This window comes from Nicotiana sylvestris, chromosome 12 (assembly GCF_000393655.2).
Source record: "Nicotiana sylvestris chromosome 12, ASM39365v2, whole genome shotgun sequence".
In the NCBI taxonomy this organism is placed as follows: domain Eukaryota; kingdom Viridiplantae; phylum Streptophyta; class Magnoliopsida; order Solanales; family Solanaceae; genus Nicotiana; species Nicotiana sylvestris.
Window position 1 is genome coordinate 20,026,746 of NC_091068.1, and position 23,566 is coordinate 20,050,311.

Sequence of the window (23,566 nt, forward strand, 5' to 3'; positions counted from 1 at the left end):
GGGGTAGGATCGGAATTACCAGACAACCCAATTGTTCTGAAGAAACTTTTTCAAAAAATGGCCGGAAGTCCACTTTTGAAATCACTGTTCACGCCGGAAAAATATAAAAGTGGTCGGAATTTGGTGTAATATGGATGGGTAGGCTCGGAATTGCAAGGGGAACAATCTGTCCTGAAGAATCGTCGCAGAAAAATGGCCGCAAGGCGGCTCACGCGACGTCGGAACTTCGCCGGAAAATTTCTTCCGATCGCTACACTACCGCCGGAGATTTTCACTAGGTTTGGTCGCCGGACAGTGACTACTCTTGTGGTAGTGTTGGATTTTGCACAACACTAACCGAGACAAAGCAGACACAAAATAACTTTGAAAAGTCGCCGGAAAAAAGGGTCCCGGTGACTGATTTCACTTCCCGGAATCGCTGGAATTTATGCACTGCGATAAATCTCTCACGATAGCTCTGATATCATGTGAGAAGGCACGGGAGAAAATATGATATATTGATATTGTGGGTTCAATACAATACAAGAGGTCCTTATTTATAGCTATACTATACAAGGACATACTACTCCTATTCCAATGTGGGACAAGACTACATTATGTACATATCTAACACAAGGGTTCAACAATGGCAGCGGAGAGAGAATAGATGAAAATCGAGGAAGGAAATCGTGAAGAAAGAAGGAACAAGATGAGCAAAGGCTCCAATACGAGCTCAATCAATGAATTTGCGAAATGTTAAGGGCAATTTCGACCTAGAAGGGGGAAGAAAAATAGTGCGGGAATAGGGGTTGAGAAAGGGAAATACGTTTTTATATTTTATTTTATAATTAATTGCTTTCGACCAATTCGTAATTCTCAGAACATTGGGGATGATTTCTAACATTACAAAATGGGATTAGATTAACTAACAATAATCCTAAAAAGGGCGGGTCTAAATATGAAGAATTAAAACTTGGGGTCTTAACCTCAATTGAGTCTTGGTCAGAGGTCTTTTAATTAGAGCTCCCTAGTGACTTGTCATGACTGAACAACGATGTGTCAACTAATTTAACGGTAATGCGGCATACATTGGACAAAATTCTGGCATGTGACTTGACGCCAAGGCTGACATTCCTTCTGGTGGCATATGGTGTTTTTTTTTCTTTTTTTGACGACTGTGTTCATCTCGTCTTAATGTAATTGGTTAACTTATATGGAAACCGAATAATCAAGGAAATCGAGGTAGCAATGCACTTAATGAACTTTGCCAGAAAACGTTTTTGGTGGCCGAGACAACCTAAATTCTGATAGTTGCTCTATTTGGCTCTAATACCATTGAAACAAGATATAAAAGAAAAAATACTTTGTATCAAAATTAACATTTTAAGAGAGACTTCTTAAATAGAAATCTTTGTTTACATACAAATATACAATCAATTATGTTTCCTAATTATGTAGAATTCTATGGAATTGTCTTACACAAAATCCTATCTAGTATTTCACTTTCCATACGCAGGCACAATGAATTTAGACATGAAACAGAAAGAAAGTTATAGTTGGTACCTGCATAGCCCTCAGTTCCATTTGAGCCATATCAACCGCTTTTGTCCCACCAATAAAATTGGGATGCGAGGAATTTATATAATCCATCTAAAATGAATTGGTTGATCAGCAATAGAAAAATAATTTTGCATAACTGCTATGAACAAGCATGGAACATATAAAATCAACCGTTGAAGTACAAAACTCAACTCAAAGGAAACTGACGATACATCTTAATTGAATTTTTACTTCTCAATAACAGTCCAAGGAAGGCAATAAAAAAGTAATGGAAGATAATGATCTTAAGATGCAAAATATATTTCTACGACAACAATTCAGCAAATTCATAAAAGTGAGAAACCCACCCATCCCAAACCTCAAGAAGAAAACCTTTCAAATGGAAAGAAGCTGTATCTTGTTGATATTCATTCAAAATTAGAAGCATTAGTCCAAGTGGCAATTAGAATATGGACCTAAAATAAGTTATTCATATCTATACTATTCTTCGCCGTCTTTTTTTTGGTGTGTGTGTGTGGGGGGGGGTAGCACATAAAGAGTTTATCCTGACCATATAAAAGAAAGAATGTAAAAATATATGAGTACACACACTCTTGAACTGAAGAACCTTAATTTTAAGGACATTACTTCAAGTAAATGGTCAAACAATCTGCAATTAGAGATCAGATACCTCCATATCAATAAGATTTGTTATCATTCTTTCAGCGGGTTTTACACCATCTCGTAGAAACCTTGTAGTGACATCCTCTAGTCGCCTTCTTAACTCTAGGAAGCGACGCATTTCAAATGTTTCACAAGCACGACTAATCTGCAAGATTTAATTAAGGGTAAGTCCAACTGAATATTCAGTGTGCCCCAAGGATCTAGTTTATGTGTGTTTGTAGCTGCTCATGAGAGAGGGAACCTACGTACTAAAACTGTAAAACACCATATAAGTCAAAAATACTCTTTTATCACCTTGATAAGCTCATCATAGACGAATCGCAAGCACTGGAGGCTGGGATCTAGCAGCCTGGCTATTTGTCTTCTAACCAAAACTTCAAATGGGACCTAAAACACTTATACCATCATTATCATCCCAACGATAATAGAAAGCATTATAGGTGCTCCGCTTGAAGCATAAATTTACTATCACGGCATGCACCTCTGGCACAAATAGCGCATTTCTCGGACCAGTTGCATTGTGGATAGCTATTCTTATATCCTCGTCACTTAGATCTTCACAAGGATCCACTTCCTACAGTGACACAAATAACAACATTACTACCTGATGCAGCATCAACAGCTTACTGTTACTGCTAGAACAACATCAGTTACATAGTTAAGTAGATAAGATCTTGTTAATATCAAAAGCAAGAAATATTAAAGTAATATTGGCTTTAGCCCTTCACTAGAGAAGCTAGTCCATGAAAGACCAGCAGCAACAGAAACTAATTGAGGAACAAAAATTTGCACCTCCAGGCTCTTTACAAAAATTGACTGGAATATGTGATGAATCCGTGCTCCCCCTGACAATTCTTTGGTTGTCATTGCTTCACTTTTTCCATCCACCACTGCAGAAAATGCTGTTAATCACCAAGAAAAGGAAGAACGTCAGTAAGCAACCAAAAATTCTACCCCCTCTCTCTTTGACTTGATTAACCTACTTTGACTGGCACAATGATTAAGACAACTAAGCAACATGTGCTAGTAGTCTGTTAGAATAAGATGAAGTAACAGTGGGAAGAAGCGACAAGAGCGTAAAGATGTTTTTCAAATTCAAAATAAAGTGAAAAACAGTACTCCATGTCATTCCGACCTTCTAAAGCTGTAAGCTTTACCACTTTAAGGAAAAGATCAATCTTTTGGAGGACCTTAGTAGCCAACCAAAATGAGACAAGTGGGGTACAGAAGAACTATATGTTTTGCTACAGATTCATATCTGCCTAGTTTCACTCAGTCAATCCAGAAAAGAGAATGCACCTATCTAAATTAAATACTATGCCGTCGTATTTGGAAAACAAGACTTAATTTTCATACACAAGCCTATCTGGAACATACAGATGAGCCTCCCACTCAGTATCTTTCTCAACATCAAAATATTGAGGCGGATAGCTAAAATATTAAACATGTAATCATCCTAGTAACTGAAAAAATGGGATGGCTAAAGAGAAGTTAGCACAAAGTTCTAGAAACACATAATAAAAGGATATTATTCCATGTAGTGATATATATATACACATATACATATGTAGTGATATATATATACACATATACATATGTACTAACTAAGGAAAGAAATAAAAGAGATTCCTACAAATCTGTTATCTATATATGGATTATGTACACTACTAAGAAACAGGTCTATGTTCATTGTAAAAAGTGTCTACGTTCATTCTGTAAATGGGTGATCGATTCAGGTGCCACAAATCACATGACAGGTAATCCAAATATTTTTTCTAGCTTTCGCTCACATAAAGCACTCTCACAGTTACTATAGCTGATGGATCAACTTGTAGCAGTGTTGGATCTGAGACTGTTAAGCCAACTTCCTCTATTACCCTGTCATCTGTATTAAGTCTACCAAATTTGGCCTTTAACTTGATTTCTGTTAGTAAAATCACCAAAGACCTTAATTGTTGTGTTGCATTCTTTCCCGATCATTGTTTGTTTCTAGATCTTACAACAAAACAGGTTATTGGTAAAGGATATTTATTTGGTGATCTCTACACCCTTGATGAATGGGAGCCACGGTCTATTGCATGCTCTAGTGTTGTGTCTCCCTTTGAAGCACATTGTCGATTAGGACACCCCTCTCTGCCTTTGTTGAAGAAGTTTTGTCCTCAGTTTCAGAATATTTCTTCATTGGATAGTGAGTCATGTCGATTTGCAAAACACCATCGCATCTCGTTAAGTCCAAGAGTTAATAAACGAGTTGAGTCAGCTTTTGATTTAGTTCATTCTAATGTTTGGGGACCATGTCCTGTTGTTTCCAAAATTGGGCATAAGTATTTTGTCACCTTTGTAGATGATTTTTCTCGAATGACTTGGATTTACTTTATGAAGAGTCGATCTGAAGTGTTTACCCACTTTTCTATCTTCTCTAATGAAGTCAAAACTCAATTTAACGCTTCGGTGCACATTCTAAGGAGTGATAATGCTAAAGAATACATGTCAGAGTTATTTCAGTCGTACATGAGACAACATGGTATACTACATCACTCTTCTATGTGTTGATACACCCTCTCAAAATGGAGTTGCTGAGAGGAAGAATAGGCATCTACTTGAGACAGCTCGGGCACTTTTGTTCCAAATGAAGGTTCCTAAACAGTTCTGGACTGATGCGGTCTCTACGGCTTACTTTCTGATTAATCGCATGCCGTCTACTGTGCTTGGTGGTAATGTGCCTTACAGTGTTCTTTTTCCAAACAAGGCATTATTTCCGGTGGAACCTAAGGTATTTGGAAGCACATGTTATGTTCGAGATGTTCGACCATCTGTTACCAAGTTGGATCCCAAGGCATTGAAGTGTGTTTTCCTTGGCTATTCTCGCCTTCAGAAGGGGTATCGGTGTTATTCTACTGAACTTGGTAAATATTTGGGGTCAACTGATGTGGTATTTTCAGATATTACGTCATTCTTCTAAGCTCCTCCCATTTCTACAAGTCAGGAGGGAAGAAGATGAGTGGCTAGTATATCAGGTTACTCGTACTTTGACAGAACAAGGAGATGATGTTCCTCCATCTCCTAGTTCTATCGAGCACCAATCCACTATTCTGCCTTTAGCACCTGCTCCAACTGTGTTAGCAAGACCGACAATTGTTCAAGTTTACTCGAGGAGGCAACAGACGAATGATACATGTTCTGCACCAGTTCCTTCATCATCAGATGTGCCTCCACCTGACCCTCCAGAAAACCTTGACCTTCCAATTGCTCTTCGCAAAGGTATACGTATTTGCAAATCCACATATTTTATTGCTAATTTTGTTTCCTACGACCACTTGTCTCCTGCATCTAGATCTTTGATTGTGTCTCTGGACTCTGTTTCTATACCCAATACGGTAAAGGAGGCTTTGAATCATCCTGGATGCTCTGAAGCAATGCTTGAGGAAATACATGCCTTAGAGAAAAATCACACTTGGAATTTAGTAAATTTACCCAGTGGAAAGAAAGTAGTGGGATGCAAGTGGGTCTTCACGGTCAAAGTTAATCTTGATGGCTCTGTGGCGAGACTTAAGGCCAGACTTGTGGTTAAGGGGTATGCTCCGACTTATGGGGTGGATTATTCAGACACCTTCTCTCCAGTTGCCAAACTTACTTCTGTCCGCTTGTTCATTTCTCTAGCTGCTTTTAAGAATTGGCATTTGCATAAATTGGACATTAAGAATGCTTTTCTTCATGGTGATCCCCATGAAGAGGTATATACGAAGGAACCACCAGGTTTTGGTAAATTTAGTGAAGCAGTTCAAGAATTTGGGCTGAAAAAGAGCAAATGTGATCATTTTGTCTTCTATAAGCAATCACCAGCTGGATTTATTCTCCTTGTTGTATATGTGAATGACATTATTATCACAGGGAGTGATTATGCACGAATCTCTTCTCTCAAGTCTTTCTTGCATACTAAGTTCATACAAAAGACTTGGGACAACTGAAATACTTCTTGGGAGTAGAAATAACTAGAAGCAAGAAGGGAATTTCAGAGAAAGTATATTCTTGACTTACTAGCAAAAACTGGTAAGCTGGCTGCCAAGCCTTGCAGTGCTCCAATGGTTCTTAATTTGCATCTTGTAAAAGATGATGGCGATCCATTTAATGATCCAGATAGATACAGGAGGTTAGTTGGGAGATTAAACTATCTCACTGTGACTCGTCCAGATATTGCTTTTGCAGTGAGCATGGTTAGCCAGTTCATTTCCGCGCCCACAGTTAAACATTGGGAGGCTTTGGAGCAGATCCTATGTTACTTAAAAGGAGCTCCGTGACTTGGCATATTATCCAGCAATCACGGTCATTCTCGCATTGATTGTTTTGCAGATGCAAATTGGGCTGGATCCAAGATTGATAGAAGATCTACTACTGGTTACAATGTATTTGTTGGTGGAAACTTGGTATCATGGAGAAGTAAGAAACAAAATATTGTATCTAGGTCCGGTGCAGAATCTGAGTATAGAGTTGTGGCACAATCAACAATAATGTGGATACATCACCTTTTAACTGAAATTGGGTTAAAGCATCCTACTCCATCAAAGCTCTGGTATGATAATCAAGCTGCACTCCATATTGCCTCAAATCCAGTGTATCATAAAAGAACCAAACATATTGAAGTTGACTGTCATTTTATTCGTGAGAAGATTTAGGAGAACTTGATTTCCATTGGCTACGTGAAGACAGGAGAGCAGCTAAATGATTTGTTCACTAAAGCATTGAATGGCACTCAAATTGATTACCTTTGTAACAAGCTGGGCATGATCAATGTATATGCTCCAGCTTGAGGGGAGTGTTACAGAATGAACCTAGACACTTTACACAATGAACATAGACTGTTTCTTAGTAGTGTAAATAACCCATATATAGATAGCAGATTTGTAGGAATCTCTTTTATTTCTTTCCTTAGTTAGCACCTGATGTATAGGTATATATATGTATCACTCATGAAATAATATACCAATTTGATTCTTCCATACCTTGTTAATTACAGATAACAAGACTTAATTTTCATACACAAGCCTTCTGGAACATACAGATGAGCCTCCCACTCAGTATCTTTCTCAATATCAAAATATTGAGGCGGTTAGCTAAAATATTAAACATGTAATCATCCTAGTAACTGAAAAAATGGGATGGCTAAAGAGAAGTTAGCACAAAGTTCTAGAAACACATAATAAAAGGAACTAGCGAACTTCCACAAAAAGAAAACAAGATACTCCTCACCTTCAGAGTATTTTGTCAGAACATTTAACAGCATGGCCCCTCTTTCTGCCTGTCTCATGCCATGCAACAAGATAAATTCATTTAAATTAGAAAATATATTCATTTGTCTATAACTATCTGGTTATGCATCTCTTAGAATCATTCCCCCATGACTTGAAATTGTAATTCATAAAAGATCAATTTCTAGCCCACAACTTTGAAATAAAATCATAGCACATTATCTTTACGTTTGATTCCAAAGCCTCCCCGTAAGTACGCAACTCCTTTTCAACAGCTACAAGATGAGAATTTAAATCAGTCTTCAAAGTGGGGAGAAGATTTCGAATGTGGTGCTCCAGAATCTGAAACAAAACAAAAATACCATAAACTTCATGCTATTATCTATTTTATTTCTTTAACACAGTTTGATTTATTGTAACAAAAAGATTAGCCAATGATGCCAAGTAGGATGTTTTATGTTTGATGTCTCTATTCACACTTTTTAAGCATTAGGTAAACCAAGTTTCCATTTCACAACTGCAGCAATCAACAGAAAGGCACAAAAGAGATTGTCAACATGAATGCGATGCCTACAAGAAATGAAGGACAAACAGGAATTCCGTAATCCCTAAAAGTACACCTCAGTGGACATGTGCTGCTGAGGACAATCGCAATTTTTCCAAGTAATTACATTGTATTGACAAAGGGCAAAAAACACCCGCATGCAAGGAGTATACCAAAAATAGAAAAACGATATGGTTTTCCACAACACCCAATCTTCTATACACACGCAAATCTTGTGGGTGACCAAAAGGATATAAGGGATAAGAGGCTACTCCTCAAATGTACAAAATTCTCCGCTGAGGACAATTGCATTATTCTAGCATCTTCTGATTTTGCCTCAAAATTACAGCTAGGCATCTAAAAATGCCTTTGAACATCTTCTTCGGCAACACAAAAAGACTTACCTACAGAACCAAATCGACCTAAATTAGAACCATTGACACGAATTCATCTTTTATCCATCATTTTTGGCACCAACCTGATTTAGCTTCTTCGCCAACTGGGGGATTCCGCAACGATCAGATAAACTATGGTACACCTTCAAATGCAAAGTACCATGTGACAATGTAATTACCAAAAATGGAATATAAGATGATAAGTAGCAGAAACGTACATGATAATCACAGAAGAATTGCTCCTCATAAGCAAGTGCTTCTTCAATAGAACGCTCATTGTTAATATCCTGCAAAAATACACTTATATTATCTTATTTGGTTCAATATATTTGAACCATAAACACAATGTTTCGGCATTTTCTTCTTTCTTTCTGTTGAAGACGGTTAAATAAACAAAAGGGTGTTCTCTCTAACAGCTTATGGACATAGATACGAGGTTTAAGATATTCTCCCACATAATGTTGTGTCTAGGTCCCTCATGACGCTATAATAACTCTTCACTAGATCGCCCTTTTTTTCCAATTAAATTGACCCCTTTCTCTTTAGCTTATCTGTAGTTGACTTTTTTCCTTACATGGAAAAGCTCTTCACGCCAAAAGTTCGAAATAATATGTCGTGTAGAAAATTCTTCAATAGACTGATGACAAGGAGCCTATTGAAATGATAGATCAAGCCAATAATAGGAGGTCTCAAACAACTGCAGGTAACAGACAACTCTGAACAACAACCGGGATAATGTAGCACTTCATTACTTTCGCTTCAATGTGATATCTTTATAACAATAAACCACATCTTCACATATTCAATATATCATAAGCAAATATATGCATGATTACATACCATTCAAACTATAATTTTCAATCATTATGCTACAAAAAATGTTTATCCACTTTGGGACCAAGGGATCAAAACGTTTGACCTTATATAGTACATAGGACTAAGCTTGGGAACCATGTACAATGTGAAAGCTTTTACTTCTTAAGCTTTGACTTAAGCAAGAAGTAACATGTACAGGTGCACTCAATTGCATCTCTTCAACCATGATACAATTGTAAGACATGCATAAGAGTAAAGGCCTAAAGGGCATAGGCATTGCATAGCAGTGAACCAAATTCTTAAAGTAAATCACCTAGACCTCAGCTTGTTTTCATTAAATATGATATTGGAACTGCTATTGCATAGAAAGATCATCAGTGTCAAACAAACATCTGCAAGCAGCTTCAAATCACACAGCCAAAATGTCTGTGGAAGGAGGCCTTTCATCCAACTGGATAGGAAATCCTTTTACATCACTAACTACCCTCTTCCTACCAAACAAAATATCAGTTGATCTTGGAAGTGGCACACTAGAAGGATTAACCCCTGAAAAGGAAGAAGGACTGAGGCCAATGTTGATGGAAATACACGATAGGGATCTGATTGAAACTAACAGCATCTTAGACCTAATAAATAAGTACAACACCTTGTGAAAATTCATCTTTGCTCTTGAAAGGGGAGAAAGTATGTGAAATATGAACGAAGTAGAATCGCTAAATTAGGTCTGTAATAAAGAAGAAAGCAAAGCTCTGATATATTAGTTGAGGTGAAAAAGGTAAACCCATTCAAATAGGCAATGCATGTTACATAACATCTTACGAAGGATCATTAGCCTCCTGATACACAAAACTTTGATGTCAATCAGAAGTCAGAACAATAGCTTTTATTAGACTTTTTTCTTAAACTAATAGTGGTATCCAGGCCAGCTTGCATGCACCTCAAATACTCCATTGGCCACTGGGTACCTACTACCTCCCACCAGTTGGTAACTCTGCCCACTGAGGGTTAAGCAAATAGGATTGTTTTATGTCTGTTGGGATTTAAATCCTGGTCTCAAAGGTTTCATCCACTTCATTCATCACTAGGCCACATCCTTGAGTACTTTATTAGTCAGTTATTGCTTTTGATGATGTGAAGTTGAGATAGATACAGGTCAGTTAGTAGTAGTACTCTGGATCAGCAAAATATAGGGCTTTAGTGAAAACAGCAAATATAGGGCTTTAGTGAAAACAGCAAGTAGTCAAAGCAAAGAATCCAGAATATACCTGTTGACTACGGTTGACAACACCGACATAACCTAAACGAAGTGGAATAACTTTTCCCAGCAGAAAGTTTTTCGCGTCGGTACCCTTATCCATTATATCTAGCTACAGCCACAACACAACATTAAGATCACATGTCTGCCTGACGATTTCATGAAGAAGCTAATGAACACATAGCTGCAGAAGTTTCCTTTTCATGACATATTTTTCTTTTAAAAGGTAAAGGAGATGCTTTTTAACCTTCAATGCGAATGTGAAAACTAACCTTAGTTATTACACCAATTGTACGGGTACCTGCCAAATAATTTATCAAGTCCAGGCACTGGATGTGAAATGGTCAAATAAGTTTCACAAAGCAGTCATAAAAAAAATATTTGTCAGTGTGTGACTGTGTAACATAACTTAGGAATTAAAGCAACAAATTTGGGCTATCCAGATTCCAGACAACTACATCAGAGACCTACCAGTTGGATCCACCTCTTTAGCCATTTGTAGTGCATCAGAATTAGCCAAATCAGCATTTGCAGGAGAAACAGCCAATATGATTGAAGTTTCTTGTTTTATATAGGACATTATCATATTTCTGATCCTTGCTTCAATATCACTGGGTTGGTCACCGACAGGAACTTTACTGATTCCAGGTAGATCAACAAGAGTTATATTGAGAACATTGGGAGAGCAGATTTTTAACCGAATTTGTTTATCAGAAACCCCCTTGTTAACTCCCACTTCTTTTGCTGTTTCAACCTGCACTAACAGATCAGTTTATTCACATAAGAAAGCGTGAAAAAATACGGCACCCCTAGTATATTCACAAATTTCGAAATAAAAAATAATATCTTCAACCTAGTTGATATGAAAGAAAACAATAAGAAGTAGATAAAGCATAATATTTTTAACCTAGTATTTCAGAAAGAAAACAACAAGTTGATGAACATCATTAATGAGATAAAACATCCTGCTGCCAGTCATCAAGCTTCATCTCTGAACTTTTGGACATTTCCGCTATACAAAATCTCATACTATACAAAATCTTATATCAGTGTTGTTAAAAGCGACCGCTTCCTCGCTTAAAGCGAGAAGTGAGGCATATGGCACTTCTCTGATCTGAAGCGTATCACGTACACAAAAGCGATCGCTTCCCCTGAAAAAGTGAGAAGCGAGGAAGCGAACAAAGGGACAGAAGCGAGCGGTTCTCTTTATAACTGGGCTGCCAACGTTAATTAATTAAAAAGGCTCTCTTTTTTTAAATTCAAGATCATCAAGTTTGGTCACATGTATGTGATTTCTTCCTCCGACGACGACGACTCCTCCGACTCCTCTGACTCCGACTTCGACTTCTTCTTCTTTTTCTTTCATTGTTTCAGTGTCCAAATAGTAGCTAAATGTTGGCGAAATTTTTTCCCCCCTACAGTTCTTCTTTTTCTCGTTCTCCTCCTCTTCGTCTTCATTTTCTTTCACTGTTTCAGTGATAAATTGCAGAGAAATGCTGCCCATTTTTCGTTTCAGTTATACTGCCATTTTTTGGCATACTTACTGCCATTTTTTTCATATAATTTATTCTTAGTTGTCTACGCAATATTTATTTTATTGTCATTCTCCTCTTCTTCTTCATTGTTTATTTTAATTTTTTTTTTTAATTCCACTTCACTTTAAAAAAGTGAGTGCTTCGTTTCTCGCCGCGAAAAGGGGCTTGTCGCTTTTCCTCGCTTCACGCTCTTCACAACATTGTCTTATATAAAGGAGTAATAGAAAATTGTCATTTCGTTGGTGTCCAACAAGTTTAACATAGCCTTAAGTATGTTACCAAAAATAACATAGCCTCAAGTACAACAACAACAACGACCCAGTGAAATCCCACTAGTGGAGTCTGGGAGGGTAGTGTGTACGCAGACCTTACCCCTACCCCGAAGGAGTAGAGAGGCTGTTTCCGAAAGACCCTCGGCTTAAGAAGACAAAAAGACAAAAGAAGACAATATTAGTAACACCACCGAAATAATATGAAACAAATATGACAAATAGGAACAACATGAAATCAAGAAGAATGATACAAAGCAAAGCAAAAGCAAAATAGTATCCTTACCAAACTAGTCTCACAAAGTTATGGTATAAGACAAGACTCGACTACCTCCTAACCTACAACCCTAATACTCGACTTCCACATGTTCCTATCAAGTGTCATGTCCTCGGAAATCTGCAACCTCGCCATATCCTGTCTAATCACCTCCCCCCAATACTTTTTAGGTCGCCCTCTCCCTCTTCTCGTGCCCTCCACAATCAGTCGTTCGCACCTCCTTATCGGAGCATCTGGGCTTCTCCTCTGAACATGCCAGAACCATCTGAGCCTTGCTTCCCGCATCTTGTCATCAATGGGAGCCACGCATACCTTCTCCCGAATATCATCATTCCTAATCTTATCCATCCTAGTATGCCCGCACATCAACCTCAACATCCTCATTTCTGCTACCTTCATCCTCTGGATATGTGATTTCTTAACCGGCCAACACTCAGCCCCATACATCATGGCCGGCCTAACCACCGCTTTATAGAACTTACCTTTGAGTATCAGTGGCACTCTCTTGTCACACAATACTCCAGATGCTAATCTCCACTTTATCTATCCTACCCCAATACGGTGTGTAACATCCTCGTCGATCTCCCCTCCCCCCTGGATAACCGACCCAAGGTACTTGAAGCTGCCTCTACTCGGGATGACCTGTGATTCAAGCCTCACATCCACGCCCACTTCCCTATGCTCAGCACTGAACTTACACTCCAGGTATTCCGTCTTTGTCCTGCTAAGCTTGAAACCTTTAGATTCAAGAGTCTGTCTCCAAACCTCCAGCCTCTCGTTAACACCGATTCGCGACTCATCAATCAGAACAGTGTCATCGGCGAATAACATGCACCATAGCCTCAAGTATGTTACCAAAAATAACTCTTTTAACTTCTCCACAAATTTTCTTTTTTTTTTAATCTCTGTCCAAAATGTATTACCACTAATTATTTAGCTCTTAATGGTCATTAGTGACACCATTTTTACTTTTTATTTTTCTTCTCACACCAATTGAGCAGCTTTTAGTAATGATCCAACTCAGTACTCCATATAGAATACCTAGCGTCAGAATTTCAAAACAATGGCATGATAAAGAAAAATGTAACACATAGGATTAAAGTATTATGGTTGAAATGGGGGAGTAACAGGGAGTGCAGTAATAGAATATACCTAACAAAATGAAAGGCTATTTATAGCTATGTTGCTCGGACTCTCCAAAAGTGTTGTTGCGCCCGTGTCGGATCCTCCAAAAAAGTACTAAATTTGGAGGATCTGACACGCACCCAACAACATTTTTGAAAAGTCCGAGTAACATAAATTTATAGAACTGCTGTGGACAAGCAATATTATATAGGAATGAATGTTGCGCCTCTCACGCCTTACATATCTCAAGATGAAGGGTGCACAAATGTTGATGTTAATGTGGATGTGCAGTCATACAAGATTAGACAATATTATCACATAGAGAAGATGGTCTGAGATGATTTGAACATATCATATGTAGACATCCACATGAAGAGGAGCCTTGGCGTAACTGGTAAAATTGTTGTCATGTGGCCAGGAGGTCACGGGTTCTAGCCGTGGAAACAGTGTCTTGCAGAAATGCAAGGTAAGGCTGCGCACTATAGACCCTTGTGGTCCGGCCCTTCCCCTGACCCCGCGCATAGCGGGAGCTTAGTGCACGTGCTACCATTTTTTATATGTAGACATCCACATGCACTACCATAGTTGTGAGTTGTGACAGAATGATGATTGAATGTGTTAAAAGGCAACAAGGTAAACCTGAAATCACATGGAGAAAAGTTGTCTGAAAAGACCTACAATCTGTTCCAACTAATGGGGACTTAGCTAAAAATAGAAAACAATGAAAGAAAAGAATTACTATAGCGACATTAACAAGTTAGGATTAAGATTGTGTGTCATGTAATCCTGCACTAAAAAGAAAAGTGTGTCACGTACCCTAACTAATAACAGGACTAACGGACTGGGCTCCGAGCTAAATACGGTCCGAGCAAAGGCTATCGGGTTTACGTGAACTCATACCTAATACTTAATATAGTTTCACTCCTGACTGAAAACGAAAGTGTGTCACATCAGCCTAACTAAAAAAGAAAGTGTGCCATTGGACAGAGGGAGTAGTGATTTACAATTATTTTTAAGAAAATAGAAGAAGAATCAAAGAACCTAACAATAATTTCACGGCGAATAGCGGAGAAGTTGTGGAATCATTTGTTAGGGAGGTATATATACATTAAAAAAATTACCTATCTAAACAGTGTAATTAACCGGCAAAGGGGTGTCAATATGTGACTCCGCCACTACCTACAGATTGATGAAATAATAACCAGACCAACAGATTGGGTTTCAAGCTAAATATTCTTAATAATATAAATACACAGTTTGTGAAAAGTTACCGGGTTCACATGAACGCATAGCCGATACTCATACCTAATACTACTATAATTCTCACCCAACTAAAAAGAAAAGTGTGTCACGTAACCCTGACTAATAACAGGACTAACGAACTAGGATCCGAGCTAAATACGGCATGGGCAAAAGTTACAAGAGTCACGTGAACTCATACCTAACTTGCTATAGTTTCACTGCTGATTAAAAACAACTAAAAAGATAGTGCACCATTGGACAGAGGGAATAGTGATTTCCAATTATCAAAGATAAAGGAAAAAGTACAAGAGGAATCGAATAACCTAACCAGAATTTCACAGCGAATATCGGAGAAATCGTAGAATCGTTTATCAGGGAGGTGACCAAACTCGCCATATTCCCGAGAATCATTATCACCAACTCCTATAGTGCGTTTTTCAAGCTGAAGAAGTAACGGTCTACGTGTACAAATATCAGTGCCACGTGGAAGGAAGTCACGGCCAACTAAAGCCTCAAGTACACTGGACTTGCCGCTACTCTGACTCCCAATCACCGCCACTTGAGGCAGCCGGAGACCGGTGAGACGATCGTCGATGTCGCCGAGCGGTGCGAAAATATCCTGAAGCTTGTTGATTAATGGAATCACCGATGAGCCGATGAAACATGTGGAATTTTTAGTTTGTAAAACGTCGCCGTTTGAGTTTGATTTCCAGCCCATTTTTTGTTGGAATTTTGGTGTCACAGTGTGTAAGTGCGAGATTGAATGGAGAAGTGGGGGAGGGTTTAATGGAGATTTCTTGGTATTGAAGATTCGGAGAAGGAGAAGAGTTTCTCTTTTTTCATTTTAAGTTTGAAAAGTTATTCTTTTTGTAGGGACAGGTTTCTTTTGCTGTTGGATGGCTACTGTGAGTAATTGAGAGAGATAAAATTTAACATATTTGTTTGATCAATTAATTATTTGGTCCGTATAACATTGCGTGCACTTGTGGGGAGTAGTTATCATCATCGTACTATCTATTCCTATACTATAAATTAGAATAATCAGTTACCTCATGATCAATATGTCTACGCGGCTATTATAGAGAGTTGTTTTGCCCTTACTTTATCTACTTATTAGTTACCTTTTTTCTTTAGTTTTCTGTAAATTCTACGTGCTTTGAGCCCTTTTTGATAAATTATTTTGCATCACTTTTGAACTTGTCATTATCATGGTGGGACCTATTTAAAATTCTATTCCTATACTATTGTTATCTTCCTAACAAAATTTCACATGACCTATCAACATTCCTATACTATAAATGAGAATAACCAAACAGCTCATGGTCAACATGTCTGTCTGGCTATTACATAGAGTTGTTTTGCCGTTACTTTATATGTTTATTACTTACCTTTTTTCTTTAGTTTTCTGTAAATCCTACAAGCTTTGAGCCGTTTTTGGTAAACTGCTCTACATCACTCTTGAACATGTCATTATCATGGTGGGACCTATTTAAAATTCTATTCCTATACTATAGTTATCTTCCTAACAAAATTTCACATGGCATATCAATATTCCTATACTATAAATGAGAATAACCAGGCAGCTCATGGTCAACATGTCTGCCTCGCTATTACATAGAGTTGTTTTGCCCTTACTTTATTTGTTTATTACTTAATTTTTTTCTTTAGTTTTCTATAAATTCTACATGCTTTGAGCACTTTGGTAAACTACTCTACATCACTTTTGAACTTGTCATCATCATGGTGGGACCTATTTAAAATTCTATTCCTAGACTATTGTTATCTTCCTAACAAAATTTCACATGGCCTATCAATATTCCTATACTATAATATAAATGAGAATAACCAGGCAGCTCATGGACAACATGTCTGCCTGGCTATTACATAGAGTTGTTTTGCTCTTACTTTATTTGTTTATTAGTTACCTTTTTTCTTTAGTTTTCTGTAAATCCTACATGCTTTGAGCCCTTTTTGGTAAACTGCTCTGCATCACTTTTGAACTTGTCATTATCATGGTGGGACCTATTTAAAATTCTATTCTTATATTATTGTTATCTTCCTAATAAAATTTCACATGGCCTATCAATATTCCTATACTATAAATAAGAATAACCAGGCAGCTCATGGTCAACATGTCTGCCTGGCTATTACATAGAGTTTTTTTGCCCTTACTTTATTTGTTTATTACTTACCTTTTTTTCTTTAGTTTTTTGTAAATCCTACATGTTTTGAGCCATGTGACGACCCGACCAGTCGTCTCATGAGTTACCGCTCCGTTTCCCACATTTCAGCTTCTTTACGCTTCGTTATCCGTATTTTATGTGATCGAGATGATTAGTTCGAGTTCGGAGAGGATTTGGTAAGAAATGAGACACTTAGTCTCTTTTAAGAAGGCTTAAGTTGGAAAAGTCAATCGGATATTGACTTATGTGTTAGAAGGCTCGGAAGTGAGTTCTGATGGTTCGGTTAGCTTCGGGAGGTGATTTGTGACTTAGGAGCGCGGTCGGAATGGGTTTTGGAGTTGTAGAGAAGATTTAGGCTTGAATTGGCGAAATTGATATTTTGGCAAATTCCGGTTGATAGGCGAGATTTTAATATAGGGGTCGGAATGGAATTCCGAGAGTTGCAGTAGCTTCATTGTGTCATTTGGGATGTGTGTGCAAAAATTTCAGGTCATTCGGACGAGATTTGATAGGCCTTTTGATCGAAAGCATAATTTAAGAGTTCTTGGAGTTCTTAGGCTTGAATACTATGTTAAATTGGTGATTTGAAGTTGTTGTGAGTGTTCCGAAGTTTTGAGCAAGTTTGAACGATGTCATGAGATGTGTTGGTACAATTGGTTTGAAGTTCCGGAGTTCTGGGTAGGTTCCGGGATGTTTTAGTGCAAAAATCATAGCTGTATCAGGCCTACACGGGTTGCAGGCCCCAGAACTCAACCATGCGGTCCGCACAAAAATGAGTGCGCCCGCGGTGAGTTCCGTGTGGACCGCACAAAGTCGGATGCGGCCGCGGTAGGTGTCATGCGGACCGCACAAAGTGGTGTGCGGCCGCGGTGGGGAACGATCCGTTGCTCCTACTTCGGAAGCTCATAACTTTTGATCTACAAGAAATTTTGAGGTGATTCAAAAACAAAAGTTGTAGCCCTTCGTGTCTATTTTCCAGAAAGGTAAAGATTCGCAATTTGGACATCTGTAGCAAAGGTTATGGCCAAAATACTAAAGCCTGTCACTGCAAATGGAGGCCTGTGCGGCCGCACGTTGCCTTTGCGCGGACCGCACTGGCTTGCGCGGACCGCATGCGTTTTGGTGCGGCCCGCGTGAGCTGAAACCTGAGGGGTACCTATAAATACGAGGTTTTGGGTTTTATTTAATATTTTGACCTAGAGAGCACGGATTTTGGCGATTTTTCAAAGGTTTTTCAAGAAATTCATCGGGGTAAGTGATTTTAACTCAGATTTGGCTAGAATACATAATCTATCACTCAATTCATCATTTAATTCGTGATTTGAGATGGAATTTGGGAAGAAAATTGTGGAACCTTTCAAAAATATAAAATGATGATTTGAAGAACCAAATGGTATCGGAATTGGATAATTTTGGTATGGTTAGACTCGTGAGGGTATGAGGATTCTAAAAATGTAAATTTTACCCAATTTCGAGACGTGTGCCCTGGGCTTGGGTTTTGCTAATTTCGAGATTTTTGATATTTTTCGAATGTTTTCGCTTGGGCTTTGTCCCCTTAGCATATTGTGACGTATTCGTTCTGATTTTGGAGAGATTCGACACGCGTGGAGACCAATTCGAGGGGCAAAGGCATCGCGAGCTAGAGAATTAGCCAGTTCGAGGTGAGTAATGATTGTAAATGATGCCTTGAGGGTTTGAAACCCCGGATTGCACATCGTAGTGCTATATTGAGACAAGATACGCGCTGGATGATGAGCGTGGGGTTTTTCACTACTGGGGATTGTGACTTGGTCCATCCCGATTGATGATTTTACCGAATATTTGACTGAAATTTATTTGTTACCATCATGATTTGGACTGATTGCCATATTTGGGCTGATTGCCAACTATTTGAACCCTCCAGGGATTTTTTATCACTGTTTCCTTACTGCTTGACTTATTATTTGAACTCAGTCCTGTTGATATCTACTATTTTACAAACTCAACCACTTTTACTCAGTTTTGAAACTAAAATGATATTTCTACATCATGTTTTGGGCTGAGAACTACTGTTTTACTAATGCCCAAGGGGCTTATGATGATTTCTGGAGTGATATGAGGCCGAGGGCCTGAGATACTATTTATGCCATGCGGTGGCTTGAGTGATGTGAGGATATGCTGAGTGATGATGCCACGAGGTAGCTTGATATAGCGCTTGGGCCGTAAGGGGCCCCCGCAGTGAGCGCGGGTACCCATGTGATTTGAAACAGTGGTAACAATGACACTGTTTGATACAATTTGGTCAGGTAACAATGGCTGACCATTATGTTGAGTGATTGTGAGGTAGCCCGAGGGGCTGATACTGTACTGAGAGGGAGCCCGAGGGGCTGATACTATGCTGAGCGGTTGATACTGTGCCCGAGGGGCGGATTTCTACTTCTTAATTACCTGTTTTACTTGTTTTAAAAGGGAATATCATTTGATTTCTTCACTGATTTACTGCTTTAAAGTGATTTTACTGCTTGATATGGAATTGTTTTGTGCCTTTACGTGTTCTCATACTTTCAGCCATTATTTGTGATTATTACTCACTGAGTCGGAGTACTCACATTACTCCCTGCACCATGTGTGCAGATTCAGGCATAGCAGAGTCCGTACCTGAGCGCTGATTCCTTCCAGGCTAGGCAGTGATTTGGAGTTACGAGGTAGCTGTTGACGTCCGCAGCCCCTTGTCTCTCTTATTCTCTATCATTTATGTTTTCTTCAGACTGTTGTATCGGATTCCGTACTTCGTAGACCTATAGCAGATTCTGTAGTAGCTCATGACTTGTGACACCCCGGTTTGGGCTGTGTCGGGATGGTTCCTGCTGTTATTATCGTTAACTTCCGCAATATATGAATATTATATTATATGTTACTACTGTTTATGATGATCAACTATTTAAAAGAGGTGTTCCGTTTTGAGCTGGCTGGCCTTGTCTTCACGAGAGGCGTCATCACGACCGGGTTCGGGAATTGGGTCGTGACAAGCCCTTTTTGGTAAAGTGCTTCGCATCATTTTTAAAATTGTCATTATCATGGTGGGACCTATTTAATATTCTATTCATATACTATTGTTATCTTCCTAACAAAATTTCACATGGCCTATCAATATTCCTATACTATAAATGAGAATAACCAAGCAGCTCATGGTCAACATGTCTCTCGTCTATTATAGAGAGTTGTTTTGCCCTTACTTTATCTATTTATTACTTCCCTTTTTTCTTTAGTTTTCTATAAATCCTACATGCTTTGAGCCCTTTTTGGAAAACTGCTCTGCATCACTTTTGAACTTGTCATTATCATGGCGGGACCTATTTAAAATTCTATTCTTATACTATTGTTATCTTCCTAACAAAATTTTGCATGGCCTATTAATATTCCTTTACTATAAATGAGAATAACCAGGCATCTCATGGTCAATATGTCTGCCTCGCTATTACAAAGAGTTGTTTTGCCCTTACTTTATCTGCTTATTACTTACCTTTTTTCTTTAATTTTCTGTAAATCCTACATGATTTGAGCCCTTTTTGGTAAAGTGCTTTACATCACTTTTGAACTTGTCATTATCATGGTGGGACCTATTTAAAATACTATTCCTATACTATTGTTATCTTCCTAACAAAATTTCACATGGCCTATCAATATTCCTATACTATAAATGAGAATAACCAAACAGCTCATGGTCAACATGTCTCTCGTATATTACAGAGAGTTGTTTTGCTCTTACTTTATCTGTTTATTACTTACCTTTTTTCTTTAGTTTTCTGTAAATCATACATGCTTTGAGCCCTTTTTGGTAAACTGCTCTGCATCACTTTTGAACTTGTCACTATCATGGTGGGACCAATTTAAAATTCTATTCCTATACTATTGTTGTCTTCCTAACAAAATTTCGCATGGCCTATTAATATTCCTATATTATAAATGAGAATAACTAGGCAGTTCATGGTCAACATTTCTGCCTCGCTATTACAAAGAGTTGTTTTGCCCTTACTTTATCTGCTTATTACTTACCTTTTTCTTTAATTTTCTTTAAATCCTACATGCTTTGAGCCCTTTTTGGTAAAGTGTTTTGCATCACTTTTGAACTTGTCATTATCATGGTGGGACCTTTTTAAAATTCTATTCCTATACTATTGTTATCTTTTAACAAAATTTCACATGGCCTATCAATATTCCTATACTATAAATGAGAATAACCAGGCAGCTCATGGTCAACATGTCTTATTGGCTAATACATAGAGTTGTTTCGCCCTTACTTTATCAGCCTATTACTTACCTTTTTTCTTTAGTTTTCTGTAAATCCTACATGCTTTGAGCCCTTTTTTGTAAACTACTTTGCATCACTTTTGAACTTGTCATTATCATGGTGGGACCTATTCAAAATTCTATTCCTATACTATTGTTATCTTCCTAACAAAATTTCACATGGCTTATCAATATTCCTATACTATAAATGAGAATAACTAGACAGCTCATGGTCAATATGTCTGTCTGGCTATTACATAGAGTTGTTTCGCCCTTACTTTATCTGCTTATTACTTACCTTTTTTCTTTAGTTTTCTGTAAATCCTACATGCTTTGATCCCTTTTTGGTAAACTGCTCTACATCACTTTTAAACTTGTCATTATCATGATGGGACCTATTTAAAATTCTATTCCTATACTATTGTTATCTTCCTAACAAAATTTCATATGGCCTATCAATATTCCTATACTATAAATGAGAATAACCAAGCAGCTCATGGTCAACATGTCTCTCGTCTATTACAGAGAGTTGTTTTGCCCATACTTTATCTATTTATTACTTACCGTTTTTCTTTAGTTTTCTATAAATCCTACATGCTTTGAGCCCTTTTTGGTAAACTACTCTCCATCACTTTTGAACTTGTCATTATTATGGCGGGACCTATTTAAAATTCTATTCTTATACTATTTGTGAGCACGTGATTTTTGTCTTACGCGACAATCGCTCCAAAAGAATTAAAAAATAATAACAAATGGTCCTGATGTACAAATTTGGATTTTACATGGCACTTTGTTAATTATTTGTGATTTTTGCCCATTTTTATTAAAACAAAATACAAAATGTATGCGTCGTGTGTAATGTGAACCGTAATCCGATTGTTAAATGGGAGATCACAAAAATACGCATTTCTTTTGTCCTGATTTGTTGCCTTGTTTAATTTTACCTACTTTTAACATTTTATACGGGTGAAATAAATATGTTAAGTGTTAATTAATGGTGTCTAGTCTTATTTAATTAGGTTGTGTATTTAGGAAATTAGAAATAAAGAAAAAGAGGGTAAAAAATTGTTTTAAATGAATTTGGGCCATGCCCATTTCAAAATCTGAAGCCCAAATGAACGGCCCAAGCCACCAGTCCGAACAGCCCACCCCCAGGTCACAAAACGACGTAGTTTAACACTAAAACTACGTCGTTTCAATGCCGATCCATCTCAACCATTCAAACCAAACTGATCCAACGGCCAAGATCTCACACCCCGTACCCACCAACAGACCCGACCCGTCTCACCCGGACCGACCCCAACCCTTTACCCTCGAAACGACACCGTTCCTCGTTAGTTGAAGGATCCTGGCCCTTCATTACATCTCATCCAACGGCCAGGATCCACCTATCCACTAACTATATAAACCCATAATCTTACCCTGCCCCCCCTATCCGAACCCCAGCCTTAGGTCACCTTCGTCTTCACCAGACCCTTCCTCTTCAAACCCTAGCCGCCCCCATCTCCCTTCACCAGAAACCCGGCGGCATGAACGCCGGTGACCTTCACCTTAACACCCTAGGACCACCTTGACACCCTGAACATGGATCCACCAACCGTTCAGCTCGAATCCCATCCCACCTTCTCGAATCTTCATTTGAAGATTCGAGTCAAAACTCGATCTACACCGATCTGCCCTAAATTCATACCAGACACTCCCCCAGACCCCCTTTATTTGTCCGAATCTGACCAGGGAAGCATGAATCCCGGATCTAATTTTGGAACCTTAGGGTCCCTCGTCACTGGTCTGTATCTTGTTCAAACCGAAGAGATTAAGGTCTAATGGACCTTAATCGAAGTGTTTCTCATCTGAGAAACACTTCGATTAAAGTCTGTTCAGCCTTAAGAAAGGTCTGTTCGAGTCCAAGCTAGGGTCTTTTGATTTTTCGGGGTTTAAGGTGAGTTTTGCTTTATTTTCTTTATTTGTTTTAGTCCATGTGATTGTTTTAAAGGCTGTTCATGTTTTGTGAAATTTGTGTTTTGAGTTTATCAACTGTGTCCTGCCCACTTTGTTTGAACCTACGCGTTTGATTAGGTCCCTCTCCTGTTCTGATAAAGCGTATGTATGTATGTGTTGTGCAATTAACTGAATCTCAAATTTGAACCAATTAACTGACTCCTCGAGTACAATTCTGTTTGGTCAGTACAATTCAAATCATGTGTCGAT

At 38.3% G+C, this 23,566-nt stretch overlaps 1 protein-coding gene across 8 annotated transcripts in view; it reads right to left on the bottom strand.

The window, feature by feature from the left end:
* Positions 1-15,810, bottom strand: part of LOC104219828 (dynamin-related protein 3A-like) — a 43,892-nt gene extending 28,082 nt beyond the window's left edge. For 2 of the 8 annotated variants that reach the window (XR_011404282.1, XM_070165043.1), the window contains exons 1-13: positions 15,235-15,806; positions 10,930-11,212; positions 10,731-10,759; positions 10,469-10,570; positions 8,606-8,674; positions 8,471-8,530; positions 7,677-7,790; positions 7,450-7,498; positions 2,995-3,104; positions 2,684-2,776; positions 2,497-2,589; positions 2,210-2,347; positions 1,543-1,629 (exon numbers count right to left, since the gene is read on the bottom strand). Coding sequence is in view for 3 of the 8 variants with exons in the window: in XM_070165043.1 (XP_070021144.1) it covers positions 1,543-1,629; positions 2,210-2,347; positions 2,497-2,589; positions 2,684-2,776; positions 2,995-3,104; positions 7,450-7,498; positions 7,677-7,790; positions 8,471-8,530; positions 8,606-8,674; positions 10,469-10,570; positions 10,731-10,759; positions 10,930-11,212; positions 15,235-15,624 (1,617 nt within the window). In the remaining 5 variants the exon portion in view is untranslated. Of the gene's footprint in view, positions 1-1,542; positions 1,630-2,209; positions 2,348-2,496; positions 2,590-2,683; positions 2,777-2,994; positions 3,105-7,449; positions 7,499-7,676; positions 7,791-8,470; positions 8,531-8,605; positions 8,675-10,468; positions 10,571-10,730; positions 10,788-10,929; positions 11,213-15,234 lie in introns of those variants that run through there. The other 6 variants (XR_011404283.1, XR_011404284.1, XR_011404286.1 and 3 more) reach the window with 5 other exon arrangements.
* Positions 15,811-23,566: the final 7,756 nt, after the last annotated feature.